The 21,701-nt window shown below is 42.3% G+C and overlaps 3 protein-coding genes across 5 annotated transcripts; all 3 read right to left on the bottom strand.

The window, feature by feature from the left end:
* Positions 1-3,522: 3,522 nt before the first annotated feature.
* snx10a (sorting nexin 10a) lies at positions 3,523-5,407 on the bottom strand. Of its 2 annotated transcripts, XM_080484663.1 has the most exons (7): positions 5,306-5,407; positions 5,151-5,193; positions 4,922-5,008; positions 4,737-4,837; positions 4,553-4,651; positions 4,153-4,344; positions 3,523-4,058 (listed from the first exon to the last, which is right to left on the bottom strand). In XM_080484663.1, the coding sequence occupies exons 1-7, from the start codon at positions 5,320-5,322 to the stop codon at positions 3,965-3,967; spliced, it is 633 nt and encodes a 210-aa protein (XP_080340789.1). In that variant the 5' UTR covers positions 5,323-5,407; the 3' UTR covers positions 3,523-3,964. The 2 variants fall into 2 exon arrangements, with proteins under 2 accessions (XP_080340789.1, XP_080340788.1); XM_080484662.1 differs by lacking the exon at positions 5,306-5,407 and having other exon boundaries at positions 5,151-5,297.
* Positions 5,408-8,492: 3,085 nt separating this feature from the next.
* On the bottom strand, positions 8,493-11,924 carry cbx3a (chromobox homolog 3a (HP1 gamma homolog, Drosophila)). Of its 2 annotated transcripts, none has more exons than XM_080485790.1 (5): positions 11,837-11,924; positions 11,035-11,188; positions 9,703-9,859; positions 9,309-9,403; positions 8,493-9,098 (listed from the first exon to the last, which is right to left on the bottom strand). In XM_080485790.1, exons 2-5 carry the CDS (start codon positions 11,178-11,180, stop codon positions 8,972-8,974), a joined length of 525 nt encoding a protein of 174 aa, XP_080341916.1. In that variant the 5' UTR covers positions 11,181-11,188; positions 11,837-11,924; the 3' UTR covers positions 8,493-8,971. The 2 variants fall into 2 exon arrangements, with proteins under 2 accessions (XP_080341916.1, XP_080341915.1); XM_080485789.1 differs by having other exon boundaries at positions 11,727-11,914.
* A 2,061-nt stretch (positions 11,925-13,985) lies between these two features.
* Positions 13,986-21,216, bottom strand: nfe2l3 (nfe2 like bZIP transcription factor 3). The gene is made up of 5 exons (XM_080484199.1): positions 20,357-21,216; positions 18,731-18,814; positions 17,691-17,798; positions 16,443-16,920; positions 13,986-16,356 (listed from the first exon to the last, which is right to left on the bottom strand). The coding sequence occupies exons 1-5, from the start codon at positions 20,849-20,851 to the stop codon at positions 15,584-15,586; spliced, it is 1,938 nt and encodes a 645-aa protein (XP_080340325.1). The 5' UTR covers positions 20,852-21,216; the 3' UTR covers positions 13,986-15,583.
* Between the last annotated feature and the right edge of the window lie 485 nt (positions 21,217-21,701).

Below are 21,701 nucleotides of genomic sequence, written 5' to 3'. Positions count from 1 at the left end.
CACACACACGAAGGGTTATGCACACACTCCCTCACTCCCTCACTCAAATTAGCTCATCCATACCAACACTAAGTGTACAATACCCTGCTCTGATGAGCAAGCTCCCGTCGACCTTGGAACTCTCCAGAAAGACAATGCAAGGGGAACCATGCTGTGAAAGGGGGGAGGTAGGGGTGGGGGAGGAGATAAGGTGGCGGGAGGGATGGAATGAGGGAGACAATAGATGGAGAGAGAGAAAGAGCGAGAGAGAGAGAGTAACTGGGGCTGTTCGGTATAGGGCAGGAGGGCAGTGCTCCCTCCCTTCTCTCCATCTCAGCTCATCTTGAATGCAAATGTGGTTTCTATACGGTTCCTTTGTGCTGCTTCTAACTGCTCCAGAGAGAAGCAATTACAACTGCTCCATTCACTCATAGAGGGAAAGACACGCACGGATAGAGATGGGTAATTAATAAAGAGATAGGAGGAATGAAGGAGGAGTAGAGGAGGCGGTCACGTACCTGTGGAGGGTCTTCAAGTAGCACTGGAGATGGTATCGATTGTATAGACAGTGATATTGATGCAGAGAAGAAAAAAACAGTAACACGAAAGCTGACCTGGGACATAATTACATTATGAAAGGTCAAAGGTGAAAGGCCAATAGCATTACATCAAAAGTGTTATATGGACTGTGTGTAATACAATATTACGTGTTGGCCCTTAATAAATATGCTACATCTATCTTACAGTCGTTATTCTCCTAATCACGGCTTCAGAGAACTGAACCTACAGAATTTATCGGTTCAAAATAACTCCATCCACATATGACATCACCCTCCATTCCACTCCCCGTCTCGTGGACAGACACTTCCAGTGCCAGTGTCATATCCTATTGCAGTCACGGTGGCCAGGCAGTGCTGCAAGGTATGGTGGGAGTTTTTATGGCAGTCATTTGGGCCGCTAATATGTCATCTCCATTAGCCGACTTTTAACACTCCCAGATAGATGGCCCTGTGACATTTATCTGCGCATGGGTCGTATTTTAGCTGTTAAATGGCTGGTGATGTGCAGAGTGCGTGCGAAATGAGTGAGTGTGTGTGTGTGTGTGTGTGCGAGTGTGTATGTTTTAGGCTTGTGATGGCGGGATTGGGGAGGGAGATGCATTGACTTTTAATGATGCTCTGTGCAATAGCACTTTAGGGGTAATAATCACAAATACAATGCAAGTCATCACCTTTGACCCCACAACCACTACACTACGCACACAGTAACGCAGTGCAGAGAGAGAAAGAGAGAGGATAGAGACGAAGGGGAGTCAGTTGCAAGGTCGAGACCCAGGCCTACTTCCTCAATACTTAGACAGCTGAGGTACGGTAAGCCCGGGCCTGCAGTGTCAGCAGAAGTAAAGAAAAAAACACCCAACTACAAAGGAGAACAGCTAATTAACTTAGCAGCTTATAGAGAGATAATGAAGGCTTAACAGAAAAATGGAAGGAAAGGGAGGAAACTAAAGAAAGAATGACGAAGAGTGAGGGGAAGACGACATGGGTGCACAAATAGGTGCTCGGCCAGTGTGAGACCTACGCAGGCTAATTGTTCGTATGGATTTTGCCATTGTTGGCTTTTGTACGGTCAAGGAGGTGAAGCCATTCCCCGCGGTGGCTCTAGGTGAAAGTCTAAATGAGCTAATAATTTTGACTCATAAACTAATACTAATATTGACCGTCACTGACCGTCATATACTGAAGAGCATTAGAGAGATTCCTCCCATAAAATAGCTGTAAATATGATATACCTTCTTGTCATTTAACTCATCACACACAGCGGAACCTTTTCCCCCTACGCATAAAAGTACCATACACTTTGCTGCATCAAAAAGCTGAGAATATGCTCAGTGTCATTTTATGTGCCGCCTACAGGAGCTTGGTCACCTGTCCAAAGCCAGTGAAGTTGACTAATGTGACAGAAAATTAACAATTAAAAATATCACACGGGCCCAGAGCCTTAGCGACGTGGGCTGTTCACAACTCAGTGGACACCCTAATTGCTTTGAAATACAATTGGGTTTGGGCTTTGTTTGGTGTTTTGGAGGTATGAAGCGCATCAATGCACACTGGAAATTGAGTTATAAATTACCAAGCTGAAATAGACATGTACCGTGAATACTCAATATCCAAACGCTAGATGTTTCCCTCGACAAAAATGCAGATGCGTGCATGTACACACACAGGAAAGCACAAGATGCCTCCGCTTGCAGTTGCACTTCATTTTGTCAGAAAATTGACTGGCTCTGAACCAAGCAGTGTGTGTGTGTGTGTGTGTCATGCCGTATGCCTGTCATGGGGGTGCCTTGATAAGGTCAGCCTTAACGGCAAACAGAGATGGAGAGCTCCAACCAGAAACCAGAGGGACTCAAAATGACAGAGGATGAGGAGAGGGGAAAATGTTCACTCACCCAGAACTTACCCACCAGTGTCTGTATGCGTGTTCACAGCTGTCGGGTGTGTTTTCAGACACGCCACTGCACTGTGTGTACGCATGTGTCTGGGTTTGTGTTTGCTATATGGGAACAGCTCTGTGGCTGGTGTGTGAAGTCACTGACAGCTTCATCATGGCTCGCCTGGCACGCACAGCGATACAGCACCATCCAGGGGAAAGAGAGGACAGAGACACAGGACAGGCCAGGTATAATGTTTTTAGCTGGCTGCGTGTCACTCCAGTGGTTGCAGGAGGACGGGGGAGCAGTGGGGGTGGTGGTGGGTCCTGTCTCCTTCAATGAGCCTTTGCTTCTTTCATCAGCTTTCAATTTACAAGCCTGTCGAGCACTCCTGCATAGCTAACCACATAGCCACCATCTCACAATCTTGAAACACAGTTTCAAGCCGTCTTGTTCCTTTCGGGTGATTCCCAAGATCAGTCTAATGGTTAAATTAATTTGAGGCCCGCCTTTAATTAGACCATCTCATCTGGGAAAGCTGTGACACAGGGCTGAAATGTGACCGCTGCTGAACCTTTTCTCTGTGCCAATAACTGCTTAAACGCTTTAAATTTAACAGGGGTTCAGTGTAGTTCAATACACTAACTTTTGTGAAACAGTATTAGGTTGTTAGCATAAACCTAATCTAAACATGGGGTGATGGCAGGATGGTTTTTTTTTTGTGCCAAGGAGGGATATCCTAACTACACACAGGTTCAATTAGTGTGTCAAGAGCAAGACTGATTTGTGCACCAATGACACAGAAAGCACACCCTAACACTACACACTCATGTTTTGCATTGATGTAGAAACATGTTTTCAGATCTTAGCTATTTCGAAATGTGCAGATTCCTTTTCAAAGATTATATAATTCACCAAGTTATATAGATCTAGTTGTGTAGAGGATATTGATTCTGTTATTGTTCACCTATGTTCTGCTTGAAGGTGACATGAGGTCTACACTCCCTCTACTGGACTGCTGGGGTAATGCATGACCCACACAAAGTGGTGTGCAGACACCGGCTTAGGAGCTCAACAAGGACAGGTGCAGTGAAACCCTACATTCTTTTGAAAAAGACAATTTATTTATCCTTTAAATCATAAAAGTTACTTCAAATATTTTTCTTAAAACTATAAATTCAAAACATCCCTTGCCCACTTCAGAATTGCCTTAGTGCATGTTAAAAATAAATACATACAAATATTTAAGAAGTCACCATTACAAATGTAGATTTAGTATACACTTTTTTTAAAACATGAAAACTTTTCTCAAGTACAGAAAACTTAAATCAAAAAGAGAAAACTGAAGCACATCTTTAAAAGAAATATTTAGGTGGGGAAAAAAAATCAAGGCAACTTAAGTAAAACAAAGCTTTTGCACTTTGAGGGATTAGAATATCAGGAGTTCATCAACATGATGGTCTATACGGGAAAAAAGGACGAGTAAAGTTGATCTTGTAGACATTAAGGTTCAGTGACTTGGCTGGAGGACTCTGAAAGACAGCTGCACAGCTACAGATGTCTGTCCGAGGACTGGAAGAAGGGCCGGGTGCTGTGTTGTGATGGAGTGTCAATACTGAGTCCCAGTCCTGATGATGAAGAACTGCTGTGAGAGAGGAACGGGGTCAGTGCAACAACTGAATTATATTTGACAGTTAAAGGGGGAAAAAAAAAAAAAAAAGCTCCATTTGTTATCCTACCTTTCACAGTCAGAGTCACAAGAAGCCTTATCTACTGGACTGAGACAACCACTGCTGGACCGCTGGATTGCTTCAGCCACCGTGTACCTGGTCTTACCCAGAGCACACTTTGCAATCTTTTTTAAGCTGAGATCTGACTGGAGGAACAGATGGAGCCGACTGTCAGATAACAACAAGGGCGTATGAAGAACACTGGAGAAGAAAGGATATAAAAAGAGACCGTGTCCATCAGTGACCTTGATTATATAGAAACAGCTTGATTAGTGTCAAGGGAATGCACTTAATAATTCTTTTTTTTTCTTTTTTTAACAGTCTCAGAAAGAATGAGGCACCATTAGAGGGCAATGCCATGACTGCAGTGGTTAAAAAAAACAAAAAACAATGACAAGCAAAAACTCACATTTCTAAAAACTCCTGCAGGCCTTTCATTCTCTGGATAACTTGGTGAGAGTTTTTCAGACTGAAGAAAGGGTTCCAGGGTGGCAACTTAGGCAAGTCCCTGGTCACAATAATAAAGAAGAATCAACATGTAAGATTATTTAGGGTACTTCCAGTTAAATTAAATATTGAGCGGGCGAACGTACAGGATCAGAGCGTTTTGTTCCAGACACTGACGCAGCCAGACAAAGTCACTGTAACGCCGCCTGACATATGAAGTCTTCTTCCGAAAACACATGCTGTTAGTCTGCAAAGAGTCGTCTTTTCATTAGACCTACTACAAACACTTCAACAAATTAAGCCAAAATAAGATATATGAAGTGGTACTCACATGTATACAGATCTCATAGTCGACATAAGTGTGCCAGAGGTCAATTTTATGAAGCCTTGGATCTTGAACAGAAATGCTAATAAACTCCTACAAAATACAAAACCCTGCCTCAATTAGGATGCAATGGAGACTTTAAAAAAAGAAAATTGATATTTTCAACTTTCAAACTAGGTGCAGCCATACACGTGTGTTTTAAAATAAAAGCACAGATACAAAGTAGGCCACATACCGTTTTGGAGATGTCAACAACACTGTCCATATTAACACGAGACCTGCAAGAGGAGAAAGGAAGAGAGACAAATAAGCCCATTTCAGAGAGACTTAAGTCTGTTGCAGCTCTGCAAATTACAGCATTACTTTTTTGGAGAAAAACAATGGACTTACGCCGAGGAGAAAAGCATGTCCAGTCTTCAGTTCAGAACTGTTTTGTAAAGACTTTGCACGTCATTAATACTTGAAGGACTCAAAAGCACATTTGGAGCCAATGTGGCATAAAACTGCACAAAGAGGCTAAGGAGCAGGATTTAGCCTGTATGGAGAAATCTTGGCTCTAAACACAACATGGAGACACACACAAGCAGGCCTTTTTGCCCTCGAAGAACCATTAATCCAGGCTATTTAGCTCACTGACCATTTTCTGAACTAATTTATAGATTTATTGCACATAATCCCGGCTTATACAATATTACCATTTTATATTAGTAACTCGAAACAATTGTTAGATGCAACTTTTCATCTTATTACAACCACGCTCCCTCCAGTCGTAGGAACACCTAAAGGCTTCAGGAACGTGTTCTGTCCCCTCACACCATCCCCAAATGAACCAAGCAAAAGGCCACAACCTCCAAATCTGGATCTCCTGGGGGTGGTTTTTGGTAAAAGCAACATTTTTCCCCTTTCTACCACCACGTAGGTTTGTTCAATTTGAACTGTTCAGTTGGGTTGTAATTAATATTACATGAATAATATTGAACTGAATGTTCAGTTGGAGTTCAAGCAGAATGAATCATAGTGTACCGTTAATATATGTTATCATGAGCAACAACATAGTTTATACCTTACAATGTGGCACAAGCTTCTTGTGACATTTCATTTTGGGCATATGACAGTAGTCCTGTACAATGATTCGCAAGATCTTATACCATAAAGAGAAAAAAAAAACAAAAAACACTGCTCTTGAAGGAAATCAATAAATCCCACACAGTGTCCCGCAGCCAACGGGGGTGAACAGGATGCTTTATGTGAAATCATAGGCAAGGTCCATTTTTTAAACTATCCTAGCCTCTCAGAGCTGGAGAGCACAGCCAAAACACTTTACAGAAAGCTGCAGTTATAATCACTGTACTCAACCACTGATTTATGAGCAAACACCTATCTAATCTAATCTCAGACTATAATCCAGGTAGACTGGAATCGTAGTCTAATGAGCTGAATAAGACTAAACACGGTCAGGATGCATACACCACGGACAAGTGGTCAGTCCACCACAGAACAAATACAAACAATCACAGACAGCCAATTTAGAGCCCAGAATCCCCTTCAAAAGCTTGTTTTGGGACTGAGAGAGCAATCCAGAGTACCAAGAAAGAACAAGCAAACTCCACTCAGAAAGGCAGCCAACCTGGACAAACTGAACAAAATGAATTACAACAATCTTAATGATGCCAATTTGAATAATACTTCTGATGCAAAATACAGTGGCATCTTAATAAAAAGAAAGGAAATCACCTACAGCTGTCACATTATGCATGTTTTCACAAAGTCAATCTGACCGTATGACTTTTATAGTAATGCTTGTTTGCGTTTTGATGATGTAGCCGTCTTTCATGGCATCACCACAGAGATCTCAGCTCGGGTCTCAGGATTGTGTCTGCTTCTCTTAAGAAATTTGTGTTTTGGTGGAAAAAAACCACCATTTTCTTTGAAATTGTCACCATTCCCATGGTGGTTAGGTGGGCTGGATTGTAGCCTCTAGTGGGCCAGATTTGGCCCACGGGCTTTATGTTTGATACCCCTGCTTTAGAGTAACACAAGAGTTGTCAGTCCGACACACACACAATACTATGAAGGGCTCTTTTTTTTTTTTTTTTTAAAGCAATTTGATCCTACCTTTTTCTGTCTTCACCTCCAGAGGACCTGCTCCAGTGTGAACAACCTGCACCACCTCAGTGTGCTTTGGCCCAGCCTGGACTAATGCAAACAACTGCTGTGGATGAGTGGGACAACGTCCAGCTTTTCCACCCCGGGGCAGCTCAGCTGCTATAAAATATATTCTTTAAAAAAAAAAAAAAAAAGAAAACAACCCCAAAAAACACTTTCTTGTAAAGGCTCAGCCAAGCTTGGCCGAGAGAAAACAATCCCAGGTCCGCGTCGAGCAATGAATGTATGTTGTTTGCACACCTGTCCAATCACAATCAGAGTAAATGCTCTCACCTGGTGGGAGTCAAACTCAGAGCGACGGAGGTCAGTGGCTGAGTGAAGCCTTCATAACGTTTAAATCAATGCTTCGTTTTGAGTCCATCACTTTTTGTTGGGACTCGAATATTTTTAAAGATACTCCAGAATGCAAAGTAGACATTTCCACTTAATGTTATGAAAGTTAATCAAGTTAATGACAGTGATTTTATAAACTGTTATTTCTATTTTAACAAGTCTCCTAAATAAACACAGTTCAATACAAATGCATACAAATAATTTGTCACTCTAAGAAAACCAAAAAGTCTGTATGCCCGTTTTAAATGCCAGTCACAATGCATTATGGAGGTTTATGTTAAAAGTGGCAAAGCTACAATTGAAAATACAAAGTAAAAGGCCCCCGTTTCAAAAATAAAAGGGGGACATTCAATACCTGTACCATATTTATCACAGCAATCTATCAAAGTCATGCTGGTTCTAAACAATTGACTTGCCTCCTTCTAGCTGATTTTAGCTTCTTGCACAGGGATGAATGAGAAACTCAAAAATCATATGCTACATCAGATGTCAGTAAATATGTCAGAGTCTCTTACTGAAAAAGGATCAAACTGTTTTAATCCAGGTACTCCTTGCTAGTAGAAATCTGGACCTCCTTGGGCTTTCAGAACAGCCTTAATTCTCTGTGACATTGATTCAACAAGGCGCTGGAAACGTCTCACTGTTGCAGATTTGTCGGTTGCACATCCATGATCCCAATGTCCGGTTCCACTTCAACTCACATGTGCTGTCATATTGAGGTTTGATGCCTGTAGGGGTCATTGGAGAAGTCAAGGCCAAGAGACCAGTGAACTGATAAGCACTTTGTGACAGGGTGCCTCACACTACTGGAAGTATCCATCAGAATATAAATACACCATTATAAAGGCTGTGAAGAACTGTTAGCGTCAGACTGCTTAGCCATTAGTGTCAACAATAAGTTGTACAGGTACATTAACATGGCGAGTGTTTGTACATTTCACTTGCCAGAAATAAAACCTGTAAAAAGGTCTGCTCTGTCCTACTTGTAAAAGAAAACTGAACAAATGTTCAGTCCGATTCTCCTTCAGTTGTGATTTATATGTTCAGTGTAACTCAGAAATGAAGCAGTTAAAAATAATCGGGCCACATAAAACCTTTATTGACACTTCAAATAATATTTATAGACCGTATACAAAAAGTATTCGTGGAATAAAACATAACTGATGAACGGGGGGGAGAAAGCTTTTTTTACATAACATTGGAAAGGTGACAGAATTACCAGTTTTACAGATTCACGCAGCCATTTAAAACCTTAAAACATATGAACACGTATGAATGTGTGAAGTGGTGGATTCTGTCAAACAGCACAATCAAGATACTGGAAGACTTGTTTTACTATACAACACAATAACGTCACCCGCTCGCTTACAAACTTTAGCAAAAATGTGCAACGATGCGAGTGAACCAAACATCTGCACGAACAAAGTTGTTTTTTTCTCCTTTTTTTTTTTTTTTTTTTTTTTTTAAATCTAAATTGGTAACTAGAAGGCAAGCGAGGAAAGAATCCAGTCCTGAGGAAAGGGTGGAGCAGGGGACTGCAGCGACCAGAGGGACGAACTACTGAGCTTCATCCTCTGGACAGGAATGCCACGTCAGTCTCTCTTCATAAAACGATATGACCACCTGCGGGCAGCGAGTGTTGGCCTCACGGGACGGAACCAAATCTGCTTCATCCGAGTCTTTCCTGAAAGAAAGAAAGAAAGAAAGACGCATTATGAGCTGAACTAATGGGAAAGTCCATTAAAGCGGATTCCTATTATAGTTAACATTTAGACAAAATGTCCTCACAACTAGAAATTGATTTACTAATTAAAAGCATGGAATAATTTTGAACTGCTTGGAAAGGCTCAATAAGCAATCGTCACATAAAGGCTCATTTATCATTAGAACTCACCATTTCATCAAGAACATCAACTCTCCACTGCTGTCTGTCGCGCCGATGATGCGCTCTGGTTCGAGGTTTCGTGCAAAGCCACGTGGTTTCTCAGCCTGCGAGGAGGAAACACATCGGCACATGTATGAAAGTGGGACATTTACCCAGAACCCATTTAAAGATTGCCTTTAACCGATATGTACGATGGGGCAAATACAAATAAGGGTATTCTAGTACAGTTCTTTGTGCTCAAGCCAAAATATCCCGTCAGAACAAGTCACGTCACAGCAAGAAATAGAAGGGTTAACACTGTACCACAATAGGTTGAAATAAATCAAAACATCCTAGACCCTCATAATCCTGCGTCGATGAGGTACAGCTGAATGTGCATTAGATAAAGTATTGCACAACTCACAGCTTCTTTCTTCTTGGGGTCCATCTCTGACTCTTCTGTGGATGCCTTCCTCTTCACTGGAGCTGGTTTCTCCTTAATGTTCTTCTGTGCTTCCAAAAAGGCTGAAATAAGCTCGGGACAGTCAAGGTTCTCCTCTGGTTCCCAGGTATTATCAGCACTGTGGGATCAGGGACAAAGACAACACTCATAATAAAAACGGTCTTTGGCACCAACTTTCACCTTAAAGATGCACAAAATGTCTTCATCAAGAGGCTCGTATGAAGTGGAGACGTGCAGAACCCAACAACAGTTCTGACATCAAATGTGTTGGTTGCAAGACCAGTTGTCGTGTTTAAAGATTATTTACACTCCACGCAATGATAGGTGGACACGTTTATAATAATCACATGGCTTAAGACCCATATATACTACTGCATCTGCAGTACACGTCGGGCAATCACGGTTGTAGTTTACCGCCATAACTCTGGGGGCATACCAGGAAACAGCACGAAACTTGGTAGTGTTTATTTTCCGGTCACTAATTTGGCACAAAGCTCTGCAATGACGTGAATTTTAACTTTGGGTGCAAGCGAGCAGGCTGTAGTGGCTACCAGCTAGTTTCCTGCACGGCGGTGTGCAATGCATTGTGGGTGCCACTAAAAACAGTTTTGTTTTGCCCTGGGCAGTGTGTGCCGCTTATTCTTGAATCTAATCATCTGGATCCCATGGAGTTCCCTAAAAAGCACGACGATTTTGTAGAGCAGACCAATCATAGCCTCCGTAGTCGGCATACTTTCCTCGGCATTCTGTGCCGCGTTGAACACGCAGGCAAGAAGCTGAAGGAGATGCAGGTGAAGTCGGCGCAGAGGCAGTTGGTGGCAACGCAAATCCTTCGCGTATAGAGTAGAAAAAGGCTTTTGGTGAAGATGCACTAATATCTAGTAAAGCACTGTAGAATGATTTGTAATGAATGCAACTGATAATTGTTATCTTTGTTCCCTTGAAATCAGTGCTCTTTAAAACTGTTTGAATTAATTTTGTGTATCATTAATTCTCACTGAGATCAAGTCAGAGGCCGGATTACAAAATAATTGAGAAAAAGATAACATATAATCTTGAAGAAGTTTGTTCTGCCACAAGCTGTGCCAGATTTGAGTTTTTCCCATGATAACAGAATGAAAAGTAAAAATCAATGGTATCACACATCTTCACCATGGTGAAAAAAAGCTGCTTTTTCATGCAACCAGAATTGAAAAAAAAAGTCGAGCACAGCCCCATACCAGGGCAGCACTTCCAGCTGAGCGGCAGCATAAGGAGAATGGGGGGAGGAGGGGGGGTATCCCAGGAACTCACTCTGTGAATCCTTTCCACTTCAGGAAGAACTCCACCTTCCCATTGACGAGACGCTGGTCGAGCACTTTCTCCACCACAAACTCCTCCGGCTCCTCTTGTGTCTCAGACGAATCCCTCTTACCCTTTGTGTTCTGCTTCTTGCCCATGTTGTGTGCTGTGATCGGGGAGAGTGACGACACAACGGGTGTTTAATCTCAGCGGCTCTCAAACATTAGCAGGCCTCATCGCCTCCCTGGGCGCGCAATCCGTGTTGTTAGTGTGTTACTGCGTCCGCTTGCATGCACAATTCACACAACCGACACACCGCAAAGCGCGCCACGACACGAAAAGTTCCAAACTTGTGTTGGGGAGCTGAATTTGATAATTCGCGGCGAGGTCAAACATTTTCAAAAGGTTAGCATATGTGCTAACGGGAGCGCGCAGCCAATTAAAAGTGTTGAAACGAAGACGAATCGTCCGGTCAACGTTCGAGGAGGTGATGGTTAACGGTTGTAACTCTACAGCCACTGATCAGGCAAATAAAACGAAACACAAAGCCGTTAGTGGCCGAGTAGCAGACTAGCGCGGTTTTGCATGCACCCAAACGAAGCTAGCGACCGGTATTATCAATGCAAATTGTACAGTAGCACATTAACAATGGAGCAGCTAATGCTGTAGTAGTGAGTCAAACAAGTGTAAAACGCGATTGTTACCAGACATCCGGACGTGATCGCAGCAGCTTTGTTATTTATTGGAAAGTTGGGCGTTCCTCTTCGAAGCGATTAGACTGATCTGCACACAGTCAGTAAACATGAAGATTTACCTCGGAGCTGTTTCACCACGCGGTCCACTGGCTCTTTATGAGCTCGAGGTCTCCGTTGCAGAGCAGCGCCAAAAGCTCGAGGAACTCCCGACGGAAGCCTGGAGGGGGAAAAGGCGATTCCCGTCCTCAGAAAGTCACTGCCCCCTATCGGGAAGATGGCTCCATTACGCCTTATCTACATACGTGGATGGTTCACAGTGAGGGAACGGTATCATTCTAGTCATTTTAGATGTTTGCTTTTTTTCCTAAATATATTTTAACAGGGCCTTTTCCCACACCTTTAGTTCTTTTAGCTATCTCCCCCTGCCATTCTTAGCCATTTTAGTTACTTTTGAAAACGTCTTTGTGTGCGCAAATGAAATCAAAACAAGAATAAATCAATATATTTAGATATCATTTTGTGAAAGGTTTGCTGTTTTATGTGGGCTGTTGAAAACTAAACTTGAAATTCTCTCAGGATTAATAAAGTATATCTATCTATCTATCTATCTATCTATCTATCTATCTATCTATACATACATACATACATACATACATACATACATACATACATACATACATACATACATACATACATACATACATACATACATATGTACATACATACATACATACATACATACATACATACATACATATGTACATTTGGCAGATCAGTTGTAATGATATTTCTACTCAAATATGTTAAAGAAGCTGTAAACCTCTCTTTCACCTTAAGCAAGGACAATGTATTATGCATCCAGTTTACATTAGATCTGAGTGGGCACCGAAGTCCTTGGCGCCACTATACTAATATGTTTAGACCAAAATAGTTCATTGTCAACTTCAACAACAAGAAGTCTGATATCTCGCATCTTTCTCAACACTGATGTCTTCAACAACAAGACTCAATTTGGGTTCATTCCACAGCATGTGTTTTCTTCCAAAAGCAATACTTTTTGTCTTACCAACATCTAGAATTAGCTTATTATTTGTGACCCACTCAAATACTGATTTTAATTCTTCCATTAAAACAATCTGAAGTTCTTGAACCGTACTTTGTGATGAATAAATTGCTGAGTTGTCAGCGTTGCTATTTTTGTCTTTTGTAAGATTAGTGGCAAGTCATTTGTGTATATAGAAAACAGGAGTGGTCCAGCACAGGAGTAGAAGGCCGCTGGAGCAAATCCCAGCTATAGTTGAGGGCAGGAGTCACCCGAGCTCACATGCAAGTTTTTAGACCGTGGGAGGAAACTGGAGTACCCAAAATAACCCCCATACACACAAAGGGAGAACATGCAAACTGCACACAGAAAGGCCCAGTCAGTATTTAAACCCAGACTTTCTTGCTGTGAGGCAACAGCACTAACCACTGTACCACCGTACGGCTCCACCAGACAAACATAGTCAACTGAAGTGTGTACAAGTCTGCCAAGCCTCTGCTTGATAAATGTTTACAGAGAAGGGTGTCGTGGCCTACAGGTTCACTTTTCTTCATGACTCAGAGGAGCAAATAGTTTCAAATCCTGGTCTCCTCCTTTTCTTATCAAACTCACATGCACCTTTCATTTAAGCAAAGTCAAGGAAATGATTATAAATACAAGGAAAGAACCAAATAGTGTTACCGCCTTAAGAGAAACACTGACATATTCCCAAAGTTTTAAATTGCACTCTTTACAAAACAGTCTATCAATAGGCACTTGTTACATAAGGTCCTTTTTATATTTCATTCCATGTAAAAAGTCTACACTGCACCAACTGTATCCCTGTGACCCCGAAAGTTTGAAGGGCAAGAAATATTTCTGCCCATAAGCAAAAAGATCAAACTTCCTAGTTCCACACAGAGAGAAAGAGCCTAAAGGAAGCTACTTAACCTTAATGAACTTTAATGGGTTAAAACTGACATGTGAATGTATATGAGTGGTGCACTGCATTAAAGGATCTGCCAGAAATCTAAACCATTAGCAGCTCATGAAGGAAAATATCTCAGTGACACGAGCCAGTTCCCTCAAATCTAAAGTCTAAATATTTTCAAATGTTCAGGTCTTAACGAGATGTTCTTCTCATGCCGTTTTACACAAAATTTAAATCGCAGGTTCTTGAGTGCCAGTTGAGGTAGTTCAAACAGCGGTGAGACAGGTTTAGGTTTTGTTTTGTTTTTTTTAATTCAGAAAGAACAACTCACACTCTCGGCAAAACCAGCCTTTCAACAATAACCATGCGATCAAAAAACGTCTGCCTTCAGCCAGCAACAATGAAAAGCATTTATGAAACTGAAATTTACACAGAGTAAACTCTTTGCCGAGACAAATTGAAAAGAAAAAAAAAATAAATCCAAGTCACGCTATTAACTACCTCATATCTCAATCACTCAGCTCAGCTGACCACATAAAGCAGTATCCCCATGAACAGGATGTCAACTTCTAAATAATACTGAACTCTCAGATAATCTCAAATATGAATAAAAAAAAAAAAAAGCTTCAACATTCAAACCTTTTAAATAGAGTTGGTGATTGTATTTTTTAAGAGATTGGATAATTCATGTATAGTCAGGGTCACATTAATAATGCAACGTTTTGTAATTAACGAGTGCACTTAGGTTCTCCCATAGATGGATTTTTCTTTAGCTGAAAATGAAGAGAAACGAAGGTGTGAGGTAGAGTAGAGTCATGCCAAAACTCTAAAAATAAAAGGGGCTGAATCGAATTGTGCTTCAAATTATTCACTCAATCCTTAAATTATGTAAACCCCTGAAAAGAATTGTAATGATGATGTGCATCTATGAATCATGTACATGCAAAACACTTTTTGAATGCAAATTAAGGCTTTGTCACTTTAATCATTGGTATGGTTTGTCATGAAGACATTAATTTTTTTTTTATTTTTACCAACAGTACATGCCCTTAAATGTCCAAAACAAATGTGTAAACTTGAGTTTCTCAATATTTTTTCTTTTTGACTTGGAAAATAAAATTACAATTTTGAATAAAGATACTGTTATTGAACAGTCTCCATATGCATACATGCTCTTCAGAGACCAAAGAACATTTTAATAAATACAATCTTTAACTTCCCCCTGATACGGTGTAGGCATACACTAAGAGGAAAGATTACACAAAAAAAACAAACAGACCCCCTCTTACACTGCTGTAACTGTCACAATGCTGCCCACGTTGACTCTGAGACAACCTCTGCTTGTCTGTAAAAAAATGATAAGACTTCAATGTTAACAGGCACAAAGAGACTGATAGCATTGTCAGCAGCTGCCCCCTTAAACCACCTTATCTGCTTTGTCTGTTTTTAATAAGCAAAGAAAGTCCAGTGTGTAAGCTACATTTTTTCCCATGGGAGAGCATATTTACAAAGAATTATTTTATTATTATTAAATTTTTAATGTTGAGTGTGTTTTCTTTTTGCAGCTCTTCCCAATTTAGTTCTCTCAAACAGTGGTGAAACCACACACACACACACACACACACACACACACACACACACACACACACACACACACACACACACACACACACACACACACACACACACACACACACACACACACACACACACACACACACACACACACACACACACACACACACACACACACACACACACACACACACACACACACACACACACACACACACACACACAAACACACACAAACACACGTGTACAAATGAGGAGGTCCCAAAACCGAAGTCTGGCAAATAAGTCCAGTAAGATCCAAAAAACCTAAAAGCTCAAGTCTCAGTTGGAAATAGTGCATCATTGCTTTTTTTCCTTCTTCCTCTTGTCAGTTTTGTTGCCAGTTGATGTGGAGACGGCAGGCCTCCTTATGGGCTGAATGACAACCCTCCCATTCGCCCCGCACTGCAGGGTGAACCTCTCCGGGTTCAGGGGCTGCCCTGAATTATCCCTCAGCCGGGCCAGCACGTCTCTGGTCAGCTGCTTTATCTGTTGGCCCACAGCGCCCATTGTCTTTGCTGTGAGCTGTTTCTCCCTCAGCAGTTTGTCCCTCTGAACTTGGAGCCGCTCCACCTCCTCTTGGAGACCGGTGATGGCGTCTAGTTTGCGCTTGCGGCAGTTCTGCGCCGCCAATTTGTTCTTCCCGCGCCTGCGGATGTCCCGCAGGAGAGTCACCTGCTCGGGCGAGAAGCCGTGGCCGTCGAGGACCTCCAGGAACTCTTCCACGGGCATGTTGACGATCTGCAGGACTGAAAATGGGATGCACATGGCGCGGGCGCGCATCTCATCGCGACTCATGTCCCGATCCTCCAACTGTGCCCCGTCGTCATCGCTAAGAGGCTCCTCTTTGATGCTTTTGTGGGACAGGGTGACCGACGGCTGGGTGAAGAAAGCAGGAGGGGAGGAGTAGCTGTGGTCGTGCCACACACTCTCACTCAGATCAACAGGAGACCAGGTGGTGGTGTAGTCTATGATGCCCTTTGAAGGAACCGACTCCACCTCGCTGCTATAGCCAGTAGCTCCACATTCATCCTCGCAGTATGAACTGGATGACGACGACACCTCAGACGAGCCTGGGGGAGTGAAAAGTCAAGCACTTGTTAGCGTATAACAAACTGCTTCATGGCTTCACAGAATAAGCAATAAGACGTGAACAGACCTGGAGAGACTGGACCTCCGGAGCTGCTCTCCAAGGAGAGACCAGAGTCCGAATCCAGGTCCTCCAGCACCCGAGGGTCTATGCTGTCCAGAGAGTCCATCAGCTGGTTGTCAATGCTGTCCAAGCTTTCCAGACCTAACTGATTGATCTGGTCAAACACGGCTTCATCCAGACAGCCACCCAGTGAGCTGTGTGATGACACGTTTCCAGTTAAATTGCATACGGATGCAAATGGGAGTGCAGCGAGACCCACGGCCATCCCTGGTGAGGCGTCCGAGTGTGAAGAGCCTGTGGATTCCAGGCGCAGGAGGGTTCGGTCTTGTCGGGGGGCCATCCTTAACTCGGTTCTTCCCGGCAAAATGCCAAAAGCACGGGAGCCGTTTACTGTGGCATCGTGCAAGCTGACATCCTGACTGATGGCGCTGGTAATGTCAGTGTCGAGGTCTGACAGCCGCTCAGTGACAAGAGAGTCCAGGTCCTGCACAGAAGACATACACTTAGGCTTTCTTGCACTTTTCGCTTAAAATTCTCAAGCACAATATGTCGATACACGTCGCAAGCCAAAACTATGTATGCTCTATATACTGTTCAGTTGTGTAACTGTCAGTTGATCTGTTATCAGTTCAGATCCCCCCCCCCAGGGGTTTGGCACACAAAATGTGAACAGCAGATTAAAAGCAAAGTACAGCTACAACAGCCAGCCGACAAGGCCCGGGTTCCCTCTGAGTCTTCAAGGATACAACCCGTACAGGCTTGTTATGAAGAGAAACTGAAAAGATACAGTTGTAGTCATTTGAACGCAGTCGGTGAACTGCCGATTTCTTTGTATAACTACAAGTTTAGAAAAACTGGTGTTTTAGTATGTTTGAACGTTTTTGTTAGGCATACTTCATATTATAAAACACCTAATGTTTCTTCCTGTGTGTGACTGGAGAAAATTTAAAAAAAAAATATATTTATATATATGTTTTGTTTTTCCTTCTTTTTTTTTATTTTTTAAATGACGGATATCTGAATTGCAGAAAAGTTCTCATTTTTAAGTTAAAAACTCAAATTTCAAAAGCAAATTGTCCAAAGAAACAAAAGCATTTCATGCACGGTCCAGCCAGTCTGCCTGCAGTTTGTATTTTTGCTGCTATAAGCAGATTAGTAACAGTAAAACTATAAGTTCTATTATCTGTCACACATCTGTATTTCTTTTTAGTGGCTATATGGGACTAATATAACAGAAAGGAGCAGGCGACTTACTTCAAGGTCTGTGACAGACAGTAAATTGTTCCAATGAGGGTCAATATCAATGGCGAGAGGGACGTGCTGTGCTGGGTTGGACAGTGCAGTGATGCCTTCAAGCAAACTCTGAAATGGAAAAGGGAAGAAAAAAATGTATAAATTGACAAGAGCACTAAGGTTTTGTTATAAAATACACCCACCTTTGTTGAGTTATTGCCTAGACTGTTAAGAAACCCTGGCTGAAAGGAAATAATAAGCTATTTATGCCACAGCACACACATTTGACTTGTTTAGGAGAGATTTGATTCACTTATCCAGGGCTAAAGTTATGGCTTGCTTCAAGACCAACTCTCCTTACCGTAATCAGATGTTGAAAAGCAAAACAAAGGACTTGGTTTATAATGTGCAACCCTGTAACATTTGTCTTATTTTAACTTTGTCACTGGCTACTCTGTACATTAGTACAGCTACACGCTTAAGTCAGGCAAAAGCACACAACCAAACAGCTTTTTCAACACACTCTTCTCCTCTTCAAATCTGAAAAAAGGAATTGTGATCCTTTAAGTTATATTTTTAGTGAATGTATGAGGTAAAAGCAGCTTGGTATAACATGACCTTACTCTATTACCTGCTTTAGACCAGAGAGTACAGCAACTAAACAACATACGTTCATGTAGTGAGTGGTAACACTTTATGGCAACGAGAGACACAAATTTAAGGATATGATCTGACATAGTTTGTGTTCATTCTGAAATATGATGAAGAACAACATCAAGATTCAAAGTATATATATATATATATATATATATATATATTAGAGTCATCAATACTGTCTCTATAAGTTGTTATAAAGAAGAACTTCTGACTTGCGGTAATTATGTTCAATGACTTATCATTTATGTAGTTAAAGAATAAAACACCAATTATATAATTGATATAATTGAAATGTCTGCAGGAATTGCAGCAAATTGAGGAACATGGAAGTATACTGTTAAAAAAAGACTCACTACAGCGGCTATTCAACATAAATGTTTCATCTACTGGTGCACAGGGTATACCTCTTGTTCCAGTGTGGAACTGTGAGCAAGCTGAGTGAGTGGAGCAGGATCCTCCTCTTCTTCTTTGACTTTAACATTGTCCTCCTGGAAGGAAAATGGAATCAGGGAGAGGAGAGCATAGGAAACAGAAGAGGGAAAAAGTAAATACAATAGATCATCAACCAACTAAAAGTCTCCAAAGACGATGCCATTGCTGGTTCATTCATCCTAACCAAGCTATTGCCGTTAATCAAACATCATATATGATTAATATACAATTCTTACAATGTGACAGAGACAAGCTGGTTAAAACAATGGGTTATTGAAACAGTTTGGCTCACTACCTTAAAAGCTGCTGTGACACAGCTACAATAATGTGGGTTCTCCATGTCCGAATGACAAAATGGGGCGGATTCCCCTTCTGTTCCAAAGTGAAATTTGCTGTAGCATCAGTTTATTAGGTTAATGCTCGAGGCACAAAATGACAAACTTGTCTTGTTCTGCCAAAGCCGTGTCTGAGCATGTCCAACACGGCTGGGGTATCTTCCTACATTAAACCAGCCTACAAAATGTATAGAATACCTGATCTTGAGTTTTAAATATCACAGCTACAGTTTATCTCCTTGGAAACCGTGTCCTGCAACAAAACAACTTCAGATCCCTAAAAACAGTTGGAACAGATCAAACAAACCAAAGTGAGACAGGAAAATAATAAAAGATGGGCCAAAATCATATTTTACATGTGAACAAGAGCCACAGGAGGGAAAGTGCTCAAATGTGGACCAGCGCTTTTGTGTAAGCAAACAGGGTGTGGATACAGGCCTTGTTTCTCTACTTCTCAAGGCCCACAGCTGGCGGTTAAGTCTGAAGAAAGGGGGTACGGTTACACAATGGATCAACTGCCCTCCGGACAGAACATCCACTAGGCAGCTGTTTCTACACCAGGTTAGAAAGACTGGATTACTCGAAAAAAGTTCAGTATTAACTGTCATTACATCTGTACAGCCTGACTGCTGTATGATTTAGGCATAGGTATATTTCTGTCAGTGACAAGCCTGATAATCAAAGACACAATTTCAAAGTGAACCCATACAAATAGTTTTACTTGTCAGAGTATCGTTTAGTGTGTTTATTACTACAAAGTGACAGGATAATGTGTCCACTTAGAGGTGACAGGTGCAGCAGACATACAGACAGCTGAATACCAACTATATTTGACAGACTCAAACTAAATAACCCGTTTGGTGAAGCAGCCAAGTTATTTGGGAGTTTGTTACAGTAATGTTCAGAGGACTGGATTGACTGGATCGAAATGTGGACCCTGGACAGGCAAGAGTTTCAAAATGAAAATGAAAGCACATGTCGTGTGTTTGCCATGGAATGATCACTTTATGTTATCGTGATTCTCAAGAGCAGGAAGGTGTGTTCGAATGAACAGCTCTCTGAAGAGGCAACCATCTTTGCATAACATGTTGTTGGTCCTCGTTAGCTCGTGATAGCATTAGCAAGCCTTTGCGGAAGTTCTTACTCAATCAGCTCAGATTTTCAAGCAGTTGAAGAGAGCGGCCAGTCTTAATGATAAATCACGAGTAACTTTGTGGGAGAGTGAGCTTTGCTTGGTGTTACATTATCCACACGCACACTTGCCTGTTTAACCAACACGCAGGCTCCAGTGCTACCAGGCTCCTGTCCCGGCTCGGGGCTTGTCTGGAACGCCTCCTGGCCGCTGTCAGACACATGTCCGCTAGCATCCTCTCCGGGACTCTCGGTGCTGGTGGAGTTGCTGGTCGAAGGCCCACAGTCAGCCTTCTCAGCGGCGGACACCTGGTGCACGAGCCACGCGTCGAGCTGCGTGGGGAACCGCGGGGAGCCGAGGGTCCTCACCTCGTCCAACAGCCGCCGACTCGCGAAGAAATAGTCGAGCTCGGGACATTTCGGGTGCACGCTGTACCCGTCGAGGTTGTCTCTTAAACTGTGGAAGGGTGTCTGGATGTAGGCTGAGCTCGAACCCAGATTAATCTCTGTCAGAGGCGTGTAGTAGCCGCTCAAGTAGCCGTCGATGTCCACGCGAACTCCAATCAAACTGAGTAGGATCGTCAACTGAATCAGGCCTTCTGTGAAGTATTTTTTCGCGTTTTGCATTTTCCAAGTACTCTGAAAAGTACAGACGATCGTGAAAACCCGAGCCGACAGTTCCTCTTTCCCGGACTGGACAAAGGGAAAAGCCTAACAAAAGAGCACGCCTTCCCCTGTCAGACAAAGAGCTGCTCCGTCCGTACCGGCGAGATGCTAGCTGCTAGCTAATGGCCTAAAGTTGCCGGTTAACGGAAAGCTCTGGACCAAAACATATTAATCTGCTCTTCGACGTGGCGCAAAAGGTTCCCCGGCAACACGACGCAGTGGAGATCTCTCTGACGCTCGAAAACACACTTAAAATGACAGATAAAGAGCTAAGTGCTGTCACCGGAGAGAGTACCACTACACCGGGGGAACTTCGTTCAGAATTTGCATGACGCGCGGTGATTGGATCAGAGCGCTCAGCACCGCGCAATCTGATTGGACAATGTAGATGTCTGATATAATTCTGGCCTATCATAGTTTGGGACGGTTGTTAACGCCCTCCTGCCGCTACCCCATGGTAACTCCACTTTATTTACTCAGTAAACTATGGCATAACTTTACAACTTCAAATTACATCACTTTGTATTAAAAATACTGATTGTAGTTTGTTTAAACGTCGATGTGTTACCGCTTCCGGCCGATTGACGACGAACTGATTTATGCACAGGCATGGCTGAACTGCTCCCCCCTGACGTTTGTGCTACTGACCTGTATATATCTCCCCTGTGGCCTACTGGTAAATAACTGAATTACACTTTGAACTTGTTCAACTATAATCTCTTAATTCTCCACCAAAAACGAATGCCTGCAGTATAATCATATCCTGTAACCTACTTAATACTTCACTGGACATCTCAGACAAGGGGGGGGT

Source organism: Lipophrys pholis (assembly GCF_963383615.2).
Source record: "Lipophrys pholis genome assembly, chromosome: 17".
NCBI classification, from domain to species: Eukaryota; Metazoa; Chordata; class Actinopteri; order Blenniiformes; family Blenniidae; genus Lipophrys; species Lipophrys pholis.
The sequence above is the reverse complement of the archived record's forward strand: the minus strand, read 5'-3'. Positions and strand labels throughout refer to the sequence as shown.

Excerpts from the sequence above, each read along its gene's own strand:
- snx10a (XM_080484662.1), bottom strand. The coding sequence starts at position 5,231 with ATGGGCTTATTTGTCTCTCTTCCTTTCTCCTCTTGCAGGTCTCGTGTT. Across the intron at positions 4,838-4,921 it reads ACTATGAGATCTGTATACAT|ACTAACAGCATGTGTTTTCG; the intron begins GTGAGTACCACT and ends GACTCTTTGCAG. Across the intron at positions 4,652-4,736 it reads GAACAAAACGCTCTGATCCT|GGACTTGCCTAAGTTGCCAC; the intron begins GTACGTTCGCCC and ends TATTGTGACCAG.
- cbx3a (XM_080485789.1), bottom strand. Across the intron at positions 9,860-11,034 it reads AAGTGGAAAGGATTCACAGA|TGCTGATAATACCTGGGAAC; the intron begins GTGAGTTCCTGG and ends CTGATCCCACAG. Across the intron at positions 9,099-9,308 it reads TTGATGTTCTTGATGAAATG|GAAAGACTCGGATGAAGCAG; the intron begins GTGAGTTCTAAT and ends TCTTTCTTTCAG.
- nfe2l3 (XM_080484199.1), bottom strand. The coding sequence starts at position 20,851 with ATGCAAAACGCGAAAAAATACTTCACAGAAGGCCTGATTCAGTTGACG. Across the intron at positions 17,799-18,730 it reads GTTCCACACTGGAACAAGAG|AGTTTGCTTGAAGGCATCAC; the intron begins GTATACCCTGTG and ends TTTCCATTTCAG. Across the intron at positions 16,357-16,442 it reads CGGAGGTCCAGTCTCTCCAG|GCTCGTCTGAGGTGTCGTCG; the intron begins GTCTGTTCACGT and ends TCACTCCCCCAG.